Consider the following 21,734-nt stretch of genomic DNA (forward strand, 5'->3'; position numbering starts at 1 on the left):
TGCTGTCACCCACTCCAGGATGCAGCCCTTTGGGTTCTGATGACCTTGCTGCTCCCCTTAGCTGTGAAGTATTTAGGGGGAACCAAGGAAAGAAGCTGACCTCTCACTGAGCTACAGGGTTGGGTGCAGAGGGCCAAACTGGTGGGCCTGAATCTTTCACTGAAGTTTACGATTAATTGACTCCGTGGATACCGGGCTGACTCACCTCTTCCCCCTCTTATGTTTTCCTACATAAGACAGTAAGCACCCCGATAAGGAAGGGGAAATCCATCCTCTCTGTTCTTTAAAGCCCTTTGACAAAAAATTCCTTAGGAAGGGTTTCTTTGCTTCCTAACTACCAATAGCCAAGCTCTGCCCTTTGTCCCTCTCCCTGCTTCCTCAGGGAGAACATTCTGAAGACAGCCAAGGCCTTGGTGGAAGACACGAAGCTGCTGGTGTCGGGGGCTGCGTCCACACCAGACAAGCTGGCCCAGGCAGCGCAGTCGTCGGCAGCCACCATCACCCAGCTCGCTGAGGTGGTCAAGCTGGGGGCCGCCAGCCTGGGCTCTGACGACCCTGAGGACACCAGGTACCAGTGGTGGGGGTGGGGGTGCGTCCGCAGTTTAGGTTTGGCGGGAGAGTGGCGCAGACGGTGGCAGCTCTGGGCGTAGAGATGACTGGTGAACAATTGAACACAGTGAGCATTTGGATATAAGAGCGAGGGAGCGGGCCAGGAGAGACTCTACGTCACAGGCGAGATCAGCGAGTGGACGGTGGCTCCCTGGAGGGAGAGCGGGCTTGGGGTGGGAGGTGAGTTCAGGTGAGCTCGGTGCCGGAGGGCCCGCAGGCTAGAACTAGAGAGGGGGCATAAGCCCGCACGGGGATGGGGGCATGGATTCACGGGTTGTTGCTGTACAGATGGTGACTGCAACCACAGGAGAGGAAGAGCATGGGGCGAGAGGAAAAGGGGGATTCAAGGCAGAGCTGAGGAGGCCACCCTTCAAGACCAGGAGTAAGGAGAAAGAGATGCCTAGGGAGATGGAGAAGCAACAGCAACGGGGCGGGAGGAAAGCCTGGGCTCCTGATACTGGGGGCGTGGTTTCAGCCCTCCAGACACAGCTGAGTTGTCAGGAAAAGGAGGGTCTGAGAGCTGGCCACTGGTCATGGTCCCAGTACCATGGAGGCCAGCGGCCACCCCAGCAGGGGCTCTTGGTGGGGCGTGGCCAGGTGAGGGTAAAGAGAGGAGGCCGGCGTGCAGAGACAGCACTTCAGAGGAGGAGAGGAGAGAGTAGCTGGGGTTGGGCTAGGGCTCTGTGCTGCTGTAACTCTGCTTTGGATTTAACCATGTCACCGATGTTACCTGCCTGCTCCTTCGTCCTCAGCCTGGACCCCCAGCTCCTCAGGGACAGCACCCACAGTTGTGGATCTTTGGAAGCTAAGCACCCAGCGCAGCACAGTGGATGTTCCACAAATATGTACTCAGCTGTTACTGAACGTAGAGCCAGCCAGGGCCACCCGTAACAGACTCTCCCCATTCCCAAGGGCAGAACCTGAAACCCACCTGCTCTGCCTATCCCAGGACCGTCAGATGGCACACACCTCAGTTTTTATTGCTTAAACCACACTCCATTAACTCATCTCTTTGGCCCATGGGGACAAAACTGGATAGGAAGCTGCCTACCATCCAGTGCCCAGGCTGACGACAGTTACTGTTGTGGTTCACACAAGGCCACCAGCTTTGCTCCCGTGTGGCCATGACCCTCTCTGCCCGACATCCTCCAGTGGAGCAGAGCTCCATGAGGAAACGTTCCACGTGTGGCCATTTTACTCCTGCTGCCCGATTTCTCTCTGATAACATCCAAGCTCAGATTGGCTGCCCTCTGGAATTCGAAGCATTCACACAAATCCCTGCCTGTGGTATTGTTCTTACCCCCATGGAGGAAGGCAAAGCTTGAAAACGCTCAGTGGGGTTGGAATCCACTCTCTCTGAGCCTGGCTCCACTTGAGGAAAAGTGAACAGGCCGGGGAGGGTTTAAATCTTTGAACACAGAGAAGTGTATCAAATTGTTTAGAGTCTCGACGCCCAGATGGTCTAGATGTCCACTAGAGCTTCTAGTGAGACTTCTAGTGGAAAATATCCCCTCACAAAAATGTGCCTACTTGCCAGTCAGTTCCTAGTGACCAGGGATGGGACCGCGCACACTGGGTGTTGACAGCAACCTTTGCTTGCTGTCCCTTGCTCTCCACTCACTGCTGCGATGGCCGGAAGCAGACAGCTTACCTGTCAGCCCTTCCTCAGGAGCCCCGTCACGCCCTGCCCTGCCCTGTGGTTTCAGAGGTTCCATGCACCCTGGGGGTGAGAAGGCACAGGACAGAGCTGAAGAGAGTGGGAGAGGCAGAGGTGAAGTGTCACTGTGCTCTTAGCCGTCGGGGACACGAGTTTCTGATGGGTTTTCATGTACGTTATGCGGTCACCCTCGCAGCCCTGCAGTGAGATAGGGCTGGTGCTGCTAATGCCATTTGTACGTGAGGAGCCAGAGCCCTAGAGTGTAAGCGAGTGTGAAGGTTAAGACCATGACTCTTGGGATCAACGCTGACTAGCGTGTGAATCCCAGGCCCTGGGTGTGTGGACAGGAGCATCGTAGTTACCACTTGGAATGGCAGTGGCGAGGATGAAGGAAGTTCATGGGTGGCATGCGTGGCTCAGCACCTGGAACACTGCGCTCAGTAAAGGGAAACTGTCGCTGTTACCAAAGTAGGAGTTAAGAAGACTTAAATGTAAGGCAGGTCTTGTCATGTCATTCCGAAGTATGGCTGGGGCTTCGGACCCCAGGTCCAGCACCTGTAAAGATGGCCTGTGGTCTCTGCTCAATGACAAAAGTGGAGATACCGTATTCTTTCCAATGTTCTTAGGGTGTGTACCTGTCCGTTTGGTCATTCCATGAGTATTTTCCTGAGTGCCTGTAACGTGCCAGACCCTGTTCTGGGTGCAAAACACAACAGGCGGAAGTGCAGGCTGGCCCTCCTCAAGCTTACCTCCACTTCGGGGAGGAAGACCGTAATTCCACATACTGATAAGTGCTATAAAGAAAACAGGACACGATGATGGAATTTCAGGTTGGGGGTGGTCGGGAAAGGTGTCTGAGGGCCTGACATGTGAGCTGAGACCTGACTGATGAGAAGAGCCGGGTTCCAGGCAGAGAGAGGAACAAGAGCAGAGGCCCTGAAGTAGGAATGAGTGGGATTTGCCTTGGGAAGAAAGGCAGACCCCATCTGCCTGTCGCATGTTAAGTAGGTCACAGAATCCTAGGAACCAAAGCCGGAGATGCTGCTCCATGGTTTTGGTTACCAGTTCAGGGTGTCCGTGAGTGGTGTTGGCTCTCAGGGGTCTGCTTCGCTGCCTGCATCCTTTCCTAGGTGACTTGTCATCAGAGCTGCCAGCCAGGAGGTGTTTGAATATGCTGAGCATACATGGGGTCTGTATTCTGGCTCAGCGTCAGTGTCCGTTGGGGAGACTCCTGCATCAGCATCTTCAGGGTTGGCTCCTGGAGAATCTGCCTTGCTGCGGGCTTGAGAGCTGCAGAGATAGAGACCTGCCTCCCAGATGCCCACACCTGGCCCCCGGGCTGTGTGCTCTTGGTGAGACCAGGAGATGACGGCTGGGGCTACTCACCTGGGCTCTCTGCTTTCTTTCAGGTGGTGTTGATCAATGCCATCAAAGATGTGGCCAAGGCCCTTTCAGATCTGATCGGCGCTACCAAGGGAGCTGCCAGCAAGCCTGCTGATGACCCCTCCATGTACCAGCTCAAGGGGGCCGCCAAGGTAGAGTGGGGCCCCAAGTCAGGGGCAGGCATGGAGGGGGAGTTGTATAGTGAGAGAAACAAGAATAATGGGAGCATTAGTGTCTGAGCTCCTTCCTCACTTCACAGTGGTTTTGCTCATGGCATCAGATCTGGAACTAAAAGGAGCGGGAAGTGGACCTCAGTGTGCTCCTCACTTTCTCTCGGCCTCTCCTTCCTATGCAGGTGATGGTGACCAATGTCACCTCCCTCCTCAAGACTGTAAAGGCGGTGGAGGACGAGGCCACCCGGGGCACACGGGCGCTTGAGGCCACAATCGAGTACATGAAACAGGAGCTCACGGTAAGGAGCCAGCAGTCACCTCCCTCAGGCACCCCTGTGCAAGAACTGACCCCAAAACACTTCTCTGAGATCTGTAGCAGAAAGAGGTTTTACCTAGAGCGCCGGAGCTAGGGAGGCCCGCTCACCTGCCTGCTGGTAGCTTTGTATCCTTGAGGCCCTGTGCATAACTGACCATGTCAGAGTTTGGCTACGATTGATTTGTAATTAAGAAATTAATTAAAATTGGGGCTCCTGGGTGGCTCAGTCATTAAGCGTCTGCCTTCGGCTCAGATCATGATTCCTGGGATCGAGCCCCGCATCAGGCTCCCTGCTCGGTGGGAAGCCTGCTTCTCCCTCTCCCACTCCCCCTGCTTGTGTTCCCTCTCTCACTGTGTCTCTCTCTGTCAAATAAATAAAATCTTTAAAAAAAAAAAGAAATTAATTAAAATGTATCATGTAGGACTATTCAGGTTTAATTCCACTAAAATCGGAGCATGAAATAAAAGCATTACAGAAGATTCCTGGCAAAGGGAAAACTCCATGTCGCTGTTTGCTCTCACCTTGAACTTAAATGGTGCGTCTGCAGCACAGAGCCACACACAGCACCTCTTGATTCCCATTGTTTGTGAGCAACAGCTCCCATTGCTGCACGCATACAGATTCTGGTGTTTGAGGTTCCCTGGTAGAGAAACCTGGATGCCTTTACCTGAGACACTTCCCTTTAAAATTCAGCGTCCTTCTGTTGGCAATCCTGGGATTTCAGAGAGATTGCCCACGCGTTCTTTCTTGCCTTGTTCCAGCGTTGCAGAGTGAGGGTGTCCTGGTGTCCCTGTGATCTGGATACTGTCCGTTCTTGTGATCCCATGATGGTTATGGATTGACTCATCCTAATCCCTAGAAATAGAAATATGCTGAAAATGAGTGGTTTCAAACAAAGGTTTCTTTCTCAGAGGAGGTCTGATCATAGATTCAAGTTCTCTTTTGGGGCGGGGTGTGGGGGGTCCTGCCTTTGCTGCCGGTTATTTTTTTTTTAAGATTTTATTTATTTATTTGAGAGAGAGAATGAGAGAGAGAGAGCACGAGAGGGAAGAGGGTCAGAGGGAGAAGCAGACTCCCCGCTGAGCAGGGAGCCCGATGTGGGACTTGATCCCGGGACTCCGGGATCGTGACCGGAGCCGAAGGCAGTCGCTTAACCAACTGAGCCACCCGGGCGCCCGCTGCCGGTTATTCTGCATCTATAGAGGGTCACCTAGGAAGGCTGAAAGCCCCTGTGGATCAGCAATAGAAACCAGCAGTTCTTTTGGGGTTTGGTGATGGAGCCTTGGGTTCTCCTGTCCTGTTTTTAATGAAACCAGTCTTGGTCGGCATTATACTTGGTTCTCACACAAAGAAGAAACTAAAAATCGTAGGCAGTGTCTTTAAGCACTGCTGCCTGACGCTTACCTGCCTACATTGGCTAGATGTTTCCTATCGAAAGTGTGGCCCCACATTCTGGGAGGCGTGGCTGGGGCTAGTGGTAACAGTAGAGGAGATTGGAAATTCAGAGCTCTCCTGGAAAGTTACACATGGTCAACCTCCGTATACCAGTGTGGTCCGGCATTGACTTGGGTTGTGTGTTTCTGTGGACATAGGAAGTTTCCAAAGGAACATGTGCCACGTGGGCCACATTATTGTGAAGGGCTCCATACATGTGGCATCTGTTCCACTTTAGCATTCAGCTTAATTGTAGCTGCCCATTTCTAGAGGGGTGGTCATGTTTGATGCTTCTTAACCCATGGCAGGGATGCTGGCTTGGGTTCTCCCCTTTGCCCCAGGAGAAACTACCTGACTGAAAGGTGGTTGCTTAGGGCTGAAGACAGAGTGGCCCCAACTGGTCCAGGAGTCCTCCTTGTGGGGGGACAGCTGCACATTGAACATACAGCCCTGGCACCAGTCACTCATGTTAGAGAGACAAGACAGATGGGCTTGAAGCAGAAATGGCTGCCTTGATTGACAGGTGGAATTTTAAAGTGGAATATTCACTTACCATGGTTAATTTATTTCAGCTTCTCTAGAGAGGGGTGTGTGTGTGTGTGTGTGTGTGTGTGTGTGTGTGTGTGTGTGTGTGTAGTTTTAAATAATTCACAGTATCACTGTGGCGCATTCGACATGAACGCCTCCACACAATTATGCAGTTATATTTGTAAGACAGACTAAGAATAGAAGAAACCGAACGCTCCATTTCCCCCAGCCCCACACCCTCTTAAAGAAGAGAGAGAGGTGAGTCCACAGGGATGTATCCAGGGTCCCTCCTGTGCAGGAACTGGCATCAGAACTGCGGAGTTTCTCGGAGCTGCTGAAGCACTGGTGGGGAGGGTCAGGAACGGGGAAGGCACACGACCACCTGCCCCAGGAGAGTTTACAAATACCCGGTGTCGCTCTGTGCAGACGAACGCGTTAATGCTGTAGACGTGTCTCCCTCACCCCCACCGTCTTGTGACCATGAATCCTTGAGTACAGGTGTGCAAGGCTGATCTGTGCTAGAATCTTGAAAGCAAGAATAATATTACTCAGATTAAATCTCTGATTTCCTGCCATTTGACGGTTTCTTCCCGTGGCTGGCTCCATTCTCAGACAGTGAGCAGTAGCCCGATCAGAGAAGAGAAAGTTATTTTTGTCCTCCTTTTTTTGGTTTTTGTTATTTTTTTTTTCATCTGTTGTATTTCTTAACTTCCAGGTGTTCCAGTCCAAAGAGGTACCTGAAAAGACCTCATCACCTGAAGAATCGATAAGGATGACGAAAGGCATCACCATGGCGACAGCCAAAGCCGTGGCCGCAGGGAACTCATGCAGACAGGAGGACGTGATCGCCACCGCCAACCTGAGCCGGAAAGCCGTGTCCGATATGCTGACGGCTTGTAAGGTAAAGGCCTTGGCGTTGTTTTGGGCGAATTGGTAATGCTCGGTCATGACTGAGTTTTGGGGTTAGCCTGGAGAAAGGGAGGGGCCGGCCACGTGGAGAAGGGAGCAGCTCGGTACCTTACGCTCTCGGCAAGGAGACGTGTGCTGGAGGTATGCACACATCCGCCCCGGGTGGGGCGGGGGGATGGCTCTCGAGGGTAGTTTTAGGTTTGAGAGGGGATGGCGCTGGTCGGTTGACTCTCCCTCCCATGTTTCCTCTTCCTGAGTAGGCAGGATGCTTTCTTAGCGAGGGTGTAGGGGAGGCCACTCGGACAGAGGCAGAGGGCCTGTGGCATTTTGTTCCTGGCCCTCTGAATGAAAATTGCATCCCGCTTCTGCCTGCCCCCTTTCCTGCCTCCGTAGGTCGGCATTCTGTGCTAGGAGGGGTGCTGCCGTAACTGGGTGAGGACGTGAGTCGGAGGAACAGAACAGGACCTCGGGAAACTGCCTTTCTCCTCTTTGTGCCCAGACGTTTTGCAGAAACTCCTCTGATCCTAGGCTAGACAAGCGGGGTGGCTGCCCTGAGCCCATCCTTGGTGAGGGAGCTGGTGGGACCTGAGTTTTACCAGCTTTGTTTCTTTATCTCTCAAGAAAGTGAGCCGTAAGAGCCCCCCACCCCAGACCTTCACCATTCTGGGCACAGCCATGTCCCAGGGACTCTGGCTTCCGCTCAGGGATGCATTGATAACCCCCGACCATGGTGAGCAGGTGGGGACAAGTCACAGGAGTTACAGAAGCAGCTGTGGCAGCCTGGGGTCTGAGGAGACGGGGCTATTCTTTGCGGTCAAGTCAGTTGGGTGGGAGAGCTCGTGCAAGGTCCAACTGATGGCCTCTCAGGGGATCTTCAGGGCGAGTAGGATGTGTTTGAGGTAACTGGGTAGTGGAGGGTGAGGCAGCGGCCCGAAGGGATGGGTGTGCGAGGGCAGCACGCAGGGGGCTGGGGAGAGTGGGAGAGGGTGGCGAGGTGGGAGGGACGCTTTCATGGGGGGCCACGTGTGCTGGGCCAGGGAGTTTAGACCCTCCTGAGGCCACGGGTATTTGCAATTAGGATTGCAGTTGGGATCTGCCCTGTCAGAAGTGACAATTCCCAGAGGGGTTACCGCCTCCGTCAGAGAATAATACTTACCTAAGCAGGATAGGCCTGAATGCCACCACGGTGTGCATGCAGGGCGCCTCACCGTTGCGGAAGGCTCTCCTGCAGATTCTGTCTTTTGATCCTGGATGGGAAGGGCAAGGGGAGTGATCCCAGTTTGATGGATGATGAAACAGGCTTGGCGAGATTATGTGGCATGACCGTGGCCACACAGCTCTTTACTCTCAGAACTAGAACTGAAACCAGGTCTTCTGGTTCCATGGCCTGTCTCTTTCTGCTGCCCACGGCCTCCCAGCCATTAATGCTTAAGGACACTGAGGTTGATGAGTGACTGGTGCTTTGTCTCCATGTTACAGACATGAGATGGAAAGGGGAAATTAAACGGATTAAGGTGAGAATGGAAGGTAGCTCAGATTTTCAAGTCTGTTTGTAATACACATAGCCCTGTTCTCAGGGGAGGAGGGCAGGGATCCAAGTACAGGCGCCATTTGCCCGGCGTCTGCTCCTCTCTGTTGTCCTGCCCCCAGATCAGGCCATCCCGACTTGGCAGGACAAAATAACAGCCAGAGCTTCATACCTCAAAGCCAGACTTGGATGACAAGAGTCCCAGTGCTGAGCCCTGAGGCTCCCGTTAGGATAGGACTTACTCAGCCGACTTACTGACATTGGCATTTCCTTCGGTCCCCTTCCTTTTGCAGAAAGGAAATGAGGCAGCTTTCCAGAAAGGGCATGCAGTAAGGAATATATAGAAAACCAGGGGTACTGAGTGGTGGATCGAAAAGAAACCCTTAGATGCAGGCAGAGGGCCAAGTTGCCCTATTGGAGCACTGCCTTTGGGGCTGCGCAGGGTGGCTAGGCCAAAAATGAAAGTGCAGTAAGTTACCTCCTGGCTCATTTTCTCAGAAAGAGAGGATCACACTAATTCCTCAGGTGGAGAAAGGGCTTCCCTACACCCTAAAGTTAATTCTCCCGTTTCTTGTCTTACTTTCGTGTGCCTATGTGTGTCTGCATTAGATACAATACAATCAACTGTCACAACTAACGTCATCTGGCTGTTGCTACGTTGGGATGAGTTATTAGAACAGAGTCCTTAATGACCACTAATACTCTGTGAATGAGTATAATCTTACCCTATTATCAGATATTTAGCTTGTCTGCATTTCTTATCTGTACTTTAAACTCGACTGCCGTGAACATCTTTGGGCATACCTGTTTTTTCTGTGCCTTGGATAATTTCCTTAGGCAGGACTCCCAGGAGTAGAATTAGTCAGATGGTAGGACATTTTGATTCTTGCCAGATGGCTCTCCCAAAGAGTTCTGCGAAGTTAAAGCCGCCATCGGTGGGCAAGAGCGCCCACCCTCAGTCCCCACACAAGTCTAAATGGGGGTCTTCCGTGCTGCCCACTAGAAGTGACATTTGGTAGCATCATAGCCCGTGTCTCCCCCCAGACATGGGCTCCGTCCTCACGCTTGGAGACACAGGGGAGCAAGGACGAGTAAAACACGGTCGTGGTCATAGGCGTGGCCCATCAGTCCTCAGATGGGCAACACTGAGCTCAGAAAGGATAGATGCTGGCCACTCAGAGTATCCCCACCCCTTCCGGGGTGTGTTGGGGGAGCAGGTGAGGGGAGAGCCCCACAGGGGTTCCCCACCAGCACTCTCCAGTCCTCTTGAGTGGAACAGACGGGAAGGGCTAGTCACTAGTCCCCTCCACTTTGACTTTTTATCCTAATGTGTGATTCATATATGTGCTGATTTGTAATTTATTTGCAGTTTTCTCTTTTATATGTTCTGGTAAGCCCCAGGTTCTTTCCGAAGAAAGGCTGGGAAGGGTTGCCCGATTTAGCAAATAAAAAATAGGGTTTCTCAAACTTATATTAAAAATTTTGTATTGTTTATTAAAAATTCAGGTGTAACTGGGTTAACTGTAATTAATCTGGTAACCCTGTGAATAGGTGTGCCACCCGATATATCAGGAATGAATGAAACTGACAGGTCACAAGTGAAAAAAAAAAAAAAAAACCACACAGGATGCTATATTAACCATATGTCCTTGTTTGGTTATCTCACCGTGTATAATGTGAGGTGAGTTAGTTCTGGCCCCTCTGAGGGCAGTGGGGAGCTTACTGTCTAAAGTTTCCCAGGAGCCAGAGGGCCCCCGGTGGGTGACACTGTGAGGGCAGGTCAGGCCACAGAGTGAGGACCTGAGTGTGATCAGCCTGTGGACAGAGAGGGGCTTCAGGACCCCTCAGGCTGCTGGAGAAAGGCAGGCAGACCCCGAACAGTAGATCTCCTGCTGTGAGCCTTAATCATGAATCTTCCCTGGACTTTTTAGTGCATGTGGAATTTCTTACATTTCAGTAAAAGGGGGCAGGGAGAAAGGAAGAAAAGGGGACCTGATTCCTGTGCTTTTGTCTGGCTCCAGGGCACTAAAAAAGGCAAGTTAAAACCATTGAGAACTTACTGTGGAGGAGAACATGGAGGAGGGCTCCCTTCTCTATCCAGGGAGTCGGGAAAGGTTTCTCAGGGAGGTCACTGAGGGTGGAGGCAGAGGGAATTCTAGAATCGAGGTCTCCTACCTATGGGTGCGGGGCTGCTTTGTGCTACTGGGCGCTTGACCCCCCTCACCCCTTGGCCCATTCACCACCTGGCTCTTCCTGTCTTAAGATGTCAATGTTCCTTTCTCTCTCCAGCAAGCATCCTTCCACCCTGATGTCAGTGAGGAGGTGCGCACCAGAGCCTTGCGGTATGGGACAGAGTGCACCCTCGGCTACCTGGACCTTCTCGAGCACGTCTTGGTGGTGAGGAGGGGCATCGGCCGGGCCAGGGCTGGAGAGGAGCTACGTCAGATGCAGACCATGCTTTCCTTGGGAAAATACCTCATAGAGCATTGTGCAGGCTCCCCTTATGAGTCTGGGGCTGGACTGTGCTGGAAAGTGTCCAGCATCGCACGACTCCAGCACGTCGAGATAAAAGAAGGGTCTAGAAGAAGTTGTAGTTAGCATCCAGGAGAGCCAGGCTCTCTTTACACCGAAGAGGCAAGAATAGCATGTAAGAGGGTGGGACAGGCAAAGCCACCAAAGAAACAGTATTGGCAGGTCCTGTTAGGAAGAGCCCAGTCCATCCTTCAAGGACAGGGAAGTCTCCAGAAGGAGCCACACTAGGCTCCATGACAAGTTAAGGAAAAACATCACAGTGCTGCAGGTGACCTACCAGCCTCTTGTGACTTCCTCCAGTCCTTGAATGAATACCTTAGGCCACACTAAGAATGCTTTCCTTCCTCTGATGTCTGGAAATGCCCACATGGAGCTGGGAAGGAAGGCTGATAGGGAGGATGCCAGTGGGGGGTGAGTGGTCATGGCTAGGGGCACTGTCCACCCAGGAGCCTCAGGCTTGCACTGACAATCCCAGTTCTTAGGGTGGCTTGGCTCCCTGCAGTCCTAAGGGCCAAACCGTGCACATCCGAAAAATATATTTGCTGTATGTCTGTCTCTGTCAAGTCCCGGAAACTACATTTAGAACCATGGGAGGTCTGGGGCAAGCCCCAAGAGAATTTGTTCAGGAGTCAGAGACAACCCCAGAAGAGAATTGATGATGTCCCACATTCCATCACTGTTTGTTCTTCCCAAACCTATTAAAAAAAAAAAAAAAAAATCAACAGGCCACAGAGAACCATAAGCCTTTCATTTGTGGGGCACTGAAATTTTTCATTTTGTCCTTGCACTACCACATCAGGCTAGCAGGGCAAAGGAAGGATCCAGAGAAGTGTGACCCCTTGGTGGAGGTCACTCAGCTGCTAAGACAGACCTGGGACCAAATCCCAATTCTTACTATCTCCAGCCCTGTGTTCATTCTAGCATTTCACTGCCACCTTAAAATTAAATTACCTTTGAAGGGAAGGAAAAATAAAATAGGGCAAAAACAGAGAGGGAGGCAAACCATGAAAGACTCTTAACTGTAGGGAATAACCTGAGGGTTGCTGGAGGGGAGGTGGATGGGGAGATGGGGTAACTGGGTGATGGACTTTAAGGAGGGCACGTGATGTGATGAGCCCTGGGTGTTGTCTGCAACTGATGAATCACTGAATTTTCCCCTTAAACTATAATAAGACACTATATGTTAACTAAATTGAATTTAAATTAAAAATTTTTTTTAAATTAAATTACCTTCTGATATGAAGCATTTTAGGTCTCCTAGGAAGCAGTACTTTTATTCTTCACCCAGATTAAGCATGGTCCATGTGAAAGTGTATCTTCTGTGAGAGGAGGCAGTCTGTGGTTACTAACACTGAGTTCCCAAGCCTGAACTCTTGCGAACAGAAAGCAGTGTATTGCATGAGAACCTGGAAACGAACATCTTAGCTGGTCAGTGTTCACAGGCATGAGCCTCTCCAGCCAAACCCACTTTCTGTGTTAGAACATAGTTCAAGTGTTCAGTCTGTGAGCATGCTTAGCAGGAAAATGAAGCCAGCAAGGCCTCCAAAAGGTGGTTTTTCTTTCTTGGTGGGACAGTAGTCTTAGTCACTTAGAATAGAACCTTGTTCTATCTGAAAATTAGAGATTACAGCAGAAACAGTGGTAGGCTTAGGTTTAGAAGCGTTGTGTCCAGATCCCAACTCTGCCACATAAATAGCCACGTGGCTACTGTCTGATCCGGACTTGAGTTTCCTCAGATGTTAAACAGTGTAAGGAATCAGTGAGGGTGTCAGGAGCCCCGGGCTCTGTGGCTGCACTCAATTTGCTGCACACACTTCATTGAAATCTGCCCACACGATGCACATGTCCTGTCTTGCTTTCTGTCTCTCGCCCTTTTTTCTTATTCGTTTGTTGGAAGGGAAGTGATACTGGGATTTTCTTATTCATTCAAAGGAGGGGTCTTCATTTTACCCCTTTCCCCCACCTCCATTTCTTGGGTGAACAGTATTTCTTCCAGCTCCTGTGTCTGGATCTGTGCAGGATTGCTAACTTACCCGGCGCCTGTAGGTCCAGGCCCTGCCCATGCAGCCCTCAGGATGGTGCTGTCCACGTTGGCTCTTGATGAGCCATTTAACAGGAGTGTCTCCGCAGAGGGGTCACCTCCAGCTGTGTATCTGGCAAACCCACAAACCTGGATAAAAAGGAGGCAACAGCCATTAGGGTGTTCAGTGGAGTGAAGATCTTTCATTTCACTCTCCAGCAACAAGAAAACTTCTATCTGGGAGAGGAGTTCTGCCCTCATGAGGAGAGTCAAGGGCCAGTGTTCGAGAAGTTTCCCCAGCGGGGAAGAAAAGTGGAATCCTCACGGGGTCCTCTCCCCAACCTCAGGCCGACTCTAGACCCTTTGCCGCTCTCTGGGAACCAGGTGCCACATCCACCAAAGCACTTCCTCTCCTCCGACCTCTCCTCTCCATGCCCACCTTGTTTGGGCGAGCAAAAGACAGGGCCCCAGGGTGGGTGGGTAGGTGGTTGGCCTCTTTGCCCAAGAAGAGGCCAAGGGATCCAGCGCCTCCATGAACATTAGGGAAGACGTAGGAGCCATTCCCAGTCCACACATTCAGAGACCCCAGCTTTATGGCCCCTTAATTACTATGTCAGGCATCAGCCCTAAGGATCATCATCAGGTTTTTCTCCAACAGAAAGAAGGACACTCGCTGCATGGAAGCTCCACATCGCGCGTGATTGGGGAGGTTTAACTGCGGGGGCCAGGGGTTGGCAAGACGAGGAGCAACCACTCCCTTCTTTTTCTGGGCCTGCTGAGGGCAGTTGCACTTTGTAGCAGATGTGCTTCCCTGGTGGCTGCTCAAATTAGTTGATTGGTTTTCTGTTATGTATTTTTCCTTGTATTTATTAGAGAAACAGGACTTGTATTAAGCCTTATGTGTTATAAACTTGGATGGTGGATGTGTCTGTTAAAAGCCTGTCATCTGAGTTTTCTATACAGTCATCATCATTGTGACCCTGGTAGAAAGAGAAATGTCCTGTTTCCCCAGAGCTGTTTTGAGGTACATGGTGTGAAGGTAGCTAGAGCTAAAATGAAGTCATGAATAGAAAGAGAAGCTGAATGGCACTGAAAATTTCACAAAACATGCAGGATTTGTCTCATCTTTTGCAAGGATGTTTTTGCCTCTTGATGACATGTGCTGATGGTTCTGACTTCCAGGGAAATACGAATGAATTAGCATCATACATTTACTTGTTCATATACTTATTTTTGTCTCTTTAAAAAAGCTAGTTGTACTCTTTGGAGGTTATTTTCTAAGAAAAATACAACAAGAAAGCAAGCCTTTCCAGGGGATTATCATAACTATAGGAAGAATACAAGTTCGTAACTGAAAATTGCAGAAGCCCTGTGATGGCATTCTTGCACCCGCGCTATGGACATTTTTGGTTTTCTTGGGCCTTCAGCTGAGAATAAGTTCATGTCTCACATTGTTAGCCCTAATTCTTCCTCCCAGGCAGACTGGGAAGAAATCTGGACTAACATGAGGCCAAGAGTAAGGCCAAGTAAGGATTGTATGCCCAGGAGCCACAAGACTGCAAAGGCCGGTACTGGTGGAGAACCCAGCAAGAAATAGGGAAAACGGAGAGGCACAAACAGGGAAACTCACGTTCATTTCAGATACTGAGATGAACTATTTGAGGGTGATGAATAAAGCAGCAGTTAAACTAGTGATTTTCACACACACACACACGTGCACGCCCCATCCCGTTCGCCTCTTCATTCTCTCATCTTCGTGGGAGGACCATGAGTAATAGGATGGTTACAGCATCTCCATTCTGCAAAGCAATTAAACCTAAATCCAAAGTGTAACGCGATATCTTAGGATAGTCCTCTTGGATCTCTTGTAAAGGTGACCTCTTGTTTTAATTGATCAAAGAGAGCTAGTAAGATTCCTGGAAGCTGAAGAAAGGCTAGATCGTTGTCCGGTTCTTACAAAAGGAGAAAGAGAAAAGGTAGAAACTAAGGCTTGGAGATGGTGTCCAGCAATTTTACAGAAATAAATTGAGGTCACTTTCAGGCAGTACCAGGAGGTTCAGGGATCTTCTTTAGTGAGCTGCTTTTCTTAAATTTAGGCACATCAAAATGTGGGGGAAATTATGATGCTTTCGCTTTGTTCAGGTTAAATATCTTAGAGCCAAAGATTCTTTTTTGGCTGATTTGTATATTTCAGATTTTACTTTAGAAAAGGCTTAAAAATAGGGAACACCGTATCAATATCCATATGCCCACCATCGTTAATTAATTAACTTTGTTAATGTTTTGTCCTATTCGGTTCAGATCCTTATTTTTAAAAAATTTAGATATATCAATAATTTTGTATCAGTTATCAATCCCATTCTCCTTTTTTCTCTAGGCACAAATAACTATCATAATTTTAGCCTCCTTAGACCCAATGGAGCTGAAAGTCCATTTTCTGCCTCCCACTACCATCATCAAAGAAACAGCAGTGCATGTACACAGAAGTTCCTTAAGCTGTTAAGAGGGTCCCCAGAACCCAGTGCCCGGCCGGATCCTTTAGGAATTGAGAGACCAAATCAACAACCCCTGCTTGGGTAATCCTTTCCTTTGGAGAATCCAGTTAGCCATCAACAGATAATGGGATCCAATTTAGGCAGAGCCCTGTCCCTGCTGCCCAGGGAGCTGCTTTCTGAAGCTTTAGACATGCCCACTTGAGCAGTGTTGGCCTCCCGAGTTTGCCATTTGCTGGTTTGTCCTAGAGGATTTTGCAGGGTTAGGGGCAGCCACATTCCCTCTGCAGTAATCACACTTCAATATTGCTGCTCAACCACAATGTGAGATCTTTGACAGGCTTAAAATTACCCCTGTTTCCACTAGCAGAGCTTTAATTTGGTTCTGTCTCTTGTCTGCTATTAGGAATCATGTTGACTTAATGGCAGAATAAAAATAGAACTCCTTTCCTCTTGCTTCATCTGAATCAGATACTTTACCATAGGGCTTGTTCCTTTCTCAGAGCCGGAGTACATGCAGGAGTGGTTCTCTCTCTCTCTCTCTCTCTCTCTCTCCCCCTCCAGCTCTCCTTCAAAGACAGAAGTCTTTAATCACTCCACTTTGATGATGTAAGTGAACTTACCCACCACACCCCTAACTTTTTTCCAGCTTTTTTGAAGCATAACTAACATATACTTAACAGATATTTAAAGTGTGCAGTTTGAATATTGATCTCTGAATACATCTGGGAAAGCATCACCACAATCAAAATAACAAAGGTGTGCATTACTCCTCAGAATTTCTAGGCACCTGCTGATCTTTTTGTTACTATACATTTGGTTGCATTTTCTAGACTTTTATATAAATGGAATGTATAGCATGGACTCCTTTTTGTCTGGCTTCTGTCACTCAGCATCAACATTTTCAGTTCCATCCGTGTTGTTAGATGTATCAATAATTTGTCCCATTTTATTGCTAAGTAATATTCCATCAGCTGGATATGCCATACTTAACTCTTCACCTAATGATAGACATTTAGGTCGTTTCCAGTCTTTTGATTATTGCAAATAAAGCTGCCAAGATCATTCTCTATGCAAGTCTTTGAGCCTATATGTGTTCATTTCTCTTGGACAAATACCTAGATGTGGAATATTTATAAAATAGGGTATGCATTTTTTTTGTTTTTTGGAAACTTTTTTTTTAAGATTTTATTTATTTATTTGACAGAGAGATAGAGAGCACAAGCAGGGGGAGCAGCAGAGGAAGAAGGACAAGCTGACTCTCCACTGAGTAGGGAGCCCGACGCGGAGCTCATGACCTGAGCCGAAGGCAAACGCTTAACCGACTGAGCCACCCAGGCACCCCATTTAGGAAACTTTTTTAGAGTCGTCATACTATTTTACATTTCCTCCAGCAAGAGTTCCAATTGCTCCACACCCTTGTCAACACGTGAAATGGTCCATCTTTTTAATTTTAGCCATTCCAGTGGGTGTGTAGTGGTATCTCACTGTAGTTTTAATTTACAATGTTGAGTATCTTTTTTATGCACCTGTTTACCTTCTCTGTCTTTTTTTATGAAGTGCCTGTTCAGATCTTTTGCCTATTTTTTATTTGTCCAATTATGGAACTTGTAGAACTTTCTATTTTCTAGATACAAGTTGTTAGTTTTTTTTTTTGGTTTTTGGTTTTTGGTTTTGTTTTTGAGAGAAAGCATGCACGTGCAAGCAGGGGAGGGGAGAGAGGGAGAGAGAGAATCTCAAGCAGGCTTCAGGCTCAGCATGGAGCCTGATATGGGACTTGATTCCATGACCCTGACATCATGACCTGAGCCAAAATCAAGAGTCAGACACTTAACTGACCGAGCCACCCAGGTGCCCCTAGGTTTTTGGGTTTTTGTTGTTGTTGTTGTTGTTGTTTTAAATAGTTTCTCTTAGGGTGTGGTTTGCCATGTCATTTTCATAACAATGTCTGGAGAGGGAGGCAAATGTGTGTTCTTAGAAAACAGTGCTGCAGAGTTGAAACAAAAAGAACAGATAGGACTTGAAAAAACAGAAAAGGAAAACCAAAATATATCTTATTTCTCAAATAAACATATAACATGAATTGAATGTTTCTGTTTGCACAGGTTATCAAATTATTTTTAGGGTTATATCCCAGTATAAGGGGAGGAAAAATAATTTTCTCCCAACCCTTCTGAGTTCTTGCCTACGTAGTAAGGCAGATTAACAAGAGAAAAACAAATTTATTAACTTGTGTACCTCATGGATACATGGCAGATATCCAGGGGAAAAAATGAGTAACTGCATAGGTGGTCTGAGCCACCAGCTTAAATACCGTCTTTAGCTCAAGGAAAAAAAAGTGTGTAATTGGCTGGGGGGAGACTAGTGATGGGAGGTTGGTTACCAAGAAAAGCTCAATAAAGTAGGGTAAGGTGGTTATGCAGATTTAAGTCTGTGCCTTCTCTACTGATAAATTCTCTTGTGATAATCAACCTTCTCTTCAAGCAGGAAGAGGGAGACACCCTTAACAAATGAAGATTTGCTTTATAAATGTAAATTTCCCTTTCAAAAGAGTAATTTATACTCTTTTCAGAGCTTCTCCTGTATCTGCTCTTTCTCAAAAAATTAGTTCAAAATAATCCTTATACCAAAGAGGTATATTTTGGGGTGGCACACTCTGCTACCCTTCACCAGCTTCCTGCTGTTCTTTCATTTGCATGCCAGATTGATTCTCTTTATAACAGCCTTATTGAGCTGTAATTGGCATATGACAGAATATGCCCACTTAAGCATTAAATTAATTGGTTTTTACTGTATTTACAGAGTTATTCACCTATCACAATATATTAGAACATTTCATCACCCCAAAAAGAAATCTCACACCCTTAAGTGGTCATTCATTGCCCTTACCCCCACTCCAAGCCCTACACAAACATTAATCTCTTTTCTGCCTCTGTAGATTTGCCTGTTCTGGACCTTCCATATAAAATCGAATCACACAGTATGTGGTCTTTTGTGACTGGTTCTTTAACTTAGCATAATGTTTTTAAAGTTCTAAAGCATAAACTTCCAAGTTCATGGTTTTTGAAGTTTTTAGGCATAATTTAGATTTTGTCCTCTGAGAATCCTTACAAAACCCAAGATCACTAAGATTTTCCTGTGTTTTCTTCTGTACAGTTTTAATTCTTTTTTTTTTAAAGATTTTATTTATTTATTTGAGAGAGAGAGAATGAGAGAGAGAGAAAGCACATGAGATGGGGGGAGGGTCAGAGGGAGAAGCAGACTCCCTGGCGAGCAGGGAGCCTGATACGGGACTCCATCCAGGGACTCCAGGATCATGACCTGAGCCGAAGGCAGTGGCCCAACCAACTGAGCCACCCAGGCGCCCTGTACAGTTTTAATTCTTATATTTCGGTTTATACTCCACTTCTAGTTAATTTATGCATACGGTGTGGGGAAAGGGTCAAGGTTCATATTCTTACATATGGCTATCCAATTGTTCCATTACCATTTGTTGAAAAAATTATTCTGTCCCCATTGAATTAAAGACATCTTAGCACCTTTAATGAAAATCAGTTGAGCGTATGTGTGAATCTAGTTCTGGACTCTTTTCTGCTCCATTGATCTATACGTCTATGTACCAATATCATGATATCTTGATTACCACTACAACTTTATATGAGTCTTAAAATCAATTAGTTTAAGACTTTTAACTTTGTTCTTTTTCAAAATAGTCTTAGGTATTCTATGTGTTTTGCATTTCATATATATTTTAGTATCATCTTTTCAATCTCTTAAAAAAAAGGTTATTGGAATTTTGACTGGGAGTGTAGGGGAGATTTAGGAGAATTGACATCTGAAGAGTCTTCTAATCCATGAACACGGTATACCTCTCCATTTATTTAGGTCTTCTTTAATAATTTCAACAGTGTTTATAGTTTTTAGCATTCAAATCTGTTGTCACATTTAACACTAGGTATTTCATAATTTTTATGCTGTTATAAATGACACTGCTTTTTTAAAATTCCCAATTTTTATTGTTATATATAAAAATATAATTGATGTTTGTATAATGACCTTATAGCCTGGAACCTTGCTATACTCACTTATTCGTTCTAGAAACTTTTTTTTTTTTACAGATGCCTCAAGATTTTCTACATGGACATTCATTTTACTTCTGAACAAAGATTATTTTACTTCTTCTTTTTGGTCTATTTGCCATTTATTTTTTTCTTGCCCTATTGCACTGTCCAGGAATTTTAGTACAATACTGATAGGAATGTGAGACCAAACATCCTTACCATATTCTTAATCTTAAGGGGAAAACATTCAGTGCATCTTTTACTATGAGTCTCCCCATCATACCTTTAATACGTGGCTTATTCTTGTTGTCTTGACCACTGTGGATAAACCAACTAACCAACGAACAAGGCTTATGGGCCACTTAGCTTTTCAAACCCTGAGCCATAACCATTATTCACTTGGTGGCCTTAGAGCATGCATTGTTTCAGAAAAAAAAAAATAGTACAAGCCTTTTACAATTAAGTGGTGCCAAATGCCACCATTTGAGTCTAGAGCAGTGGTTCACAACTCATATATAGGTTCACAACTGTATATGAGAATCACATGGGGGACTTTTAAAAATCCTGATGCCCAGGCTCTACATCAGTCCAATTCTGTCAATATAGCCCTGATGGGTTATATATTAAATTACATATGAATTTATGCAATCTTACCACCACTCTCTAACAAAAGGGCTGTTACTGTGCCTATTTAATAGGCAATTTACTTAAACTGAGGCTTAGAAAGAAGGTAAGTAACTAGACCAGGGTTTCAAACACAGTTTGACTCTAGAACCTACACTTAACTAAACCGCCTCTGGCTGTATTAGAAAATAAAAGACACCTAACCCCTTCTCTGCACCTCTCCATGGTTCTATTGTTGTTTTGGAATTGATCCATGAAACCTTCATATTAGGACTTATCCCAATAGTATGTTGCTCTGTTTTTACTCATCCATTCATTTTTTCACTCATTCTTAGGTTTGTACTGAGTGCTTTTTTTTCCCTAAAGGTTTTAACTTTAAGTAATCTCTACACCCAATGTGGGGCTTGAACCCACAACCCTGAAATCAAGAGTTGCATGCTCCACCAACCGAGACAGCCAGGCACCGTTATATTGAGTTCTTAATATCTGCATAGTGATATGTGTAAGTTCAAGGGTGAGAAAATAAGAACAGAGTAGCTGAATCCATAGAGCAATAGCAAATATAAATGTAAAAGATTCCAAGAGGAAGGAGAATGGGGATAGATGCATGTAAAGCAATGTTCAAAAATCTTTGACTAGTCAGTTCAAGCATTTAATATAATGTCTTCTATGCACTGGTGTGCCTGGGGCTGGCCCAAGTATAATCCCATTAACTACCCCAGCCCCAGATGTGTTTTTACCAACCTTTTCTTAGAGTTCTCTTTTAGCTCTGGGGTCCAAAAGACATCCTTTCCGGACTCCTTTTTCCATACTCCAGTGTGCTGCCTGGGCTAGTGAAAAAGGGTATGGGACACCAAGAAGGGAATAACATTTAGTGAATGCCTGTTGTATTCCAGGCATCGTGCAGGATGCTTCTCATGTGTTACTCCATTTGATCTTTATGCCAGTCCTGAGGGATAGGCATTACCCCAGTTTTACAGATGAGAAAACAGGTTCTGAGGGGTTCAGTAATCTGCCTGATGTCATAAACCAGGAGCAAGTGAAGCCAGGTTTGGTCACAGGTTTGTCCAGTTTCAAGGCCCAGGCTCTGTCCCTGGCTCAGAGGCTTCAAAATTGTCCATAGAGAGACAGCAATTGCACTTTCCCTCCTGAATGTTTTAGCATTTCTAAATCTGAAGGTTACCACTGTGAAACATGGCAAAGAGATACAAGAAAAAGAATGTTGGAAGAAGACTTTCAAAATTCGGAAGGAGCAAGATGGTTTCAGTCAATATAAATTTGTGGTGGAGGTCTCATCCCATTTCTTAGTTCCATTCTTGAGTGATTCGAGAAGAAATCCTCACAGGATATGCTATAAATTGGAGTGGGCGTTGGATATCCAATATCTTTATTTAATACCGTAAGAAAACAAAAAGCAAAGAAATTTAAAAAAAAACCTTTGAACTAGTTTGAAAGAAGGAAAATCCT

At 46.9% G+C, this 21,734-nt stretch overlaps 1 protein-coding gene across 1 annotated transcript in view; it reads left to right on the forward strand.

The window, feature by feature from the left end:
- The window catches only part of TLN2 (talin 2), a 437,998-nt gene that overhangs the window by 394,628 nt on the left and 21,636 nt on the right, over positions 1-21,734 (forward strand). The window contains exons 48-52 of the mRNA XM_035728108.1: positions 383-561; positions 3,671-3,801; positions 4,005-4,121; positions 6,817-7,002; positions 10,828-10,935. Of these exons, the coding sequence (XP_035584001.1) occupies positions 383-561; positions 3,671-3,801; positions 4,005-4,121; positions 6,817-7,002; positions 10,828-10,935 (721 nt within the window). The remainder of the gene's footprint in view (positions 1-382; positions 562-3,670; positions 3,802-4,004; positions 4,122-6,816; positions 7,003-10,827; positions 10,936-21,734) is intronic.

Source organism: Zalophus californianus, chromosome 6 (genome assembly GCF_009762305.2).
Source record: "Zalophus californianus isolate mZalCal1 chromosome 6, mZalCal1.pri.v2, whole genome shotgun sequence".
Classification (NCBI taxonomy): domain Eukaryota; kingdom Metazoa; phylum Chordata; class Mammalia; order Carnivora; family Otariidae; genus Zalophus; species Zalophus californianus.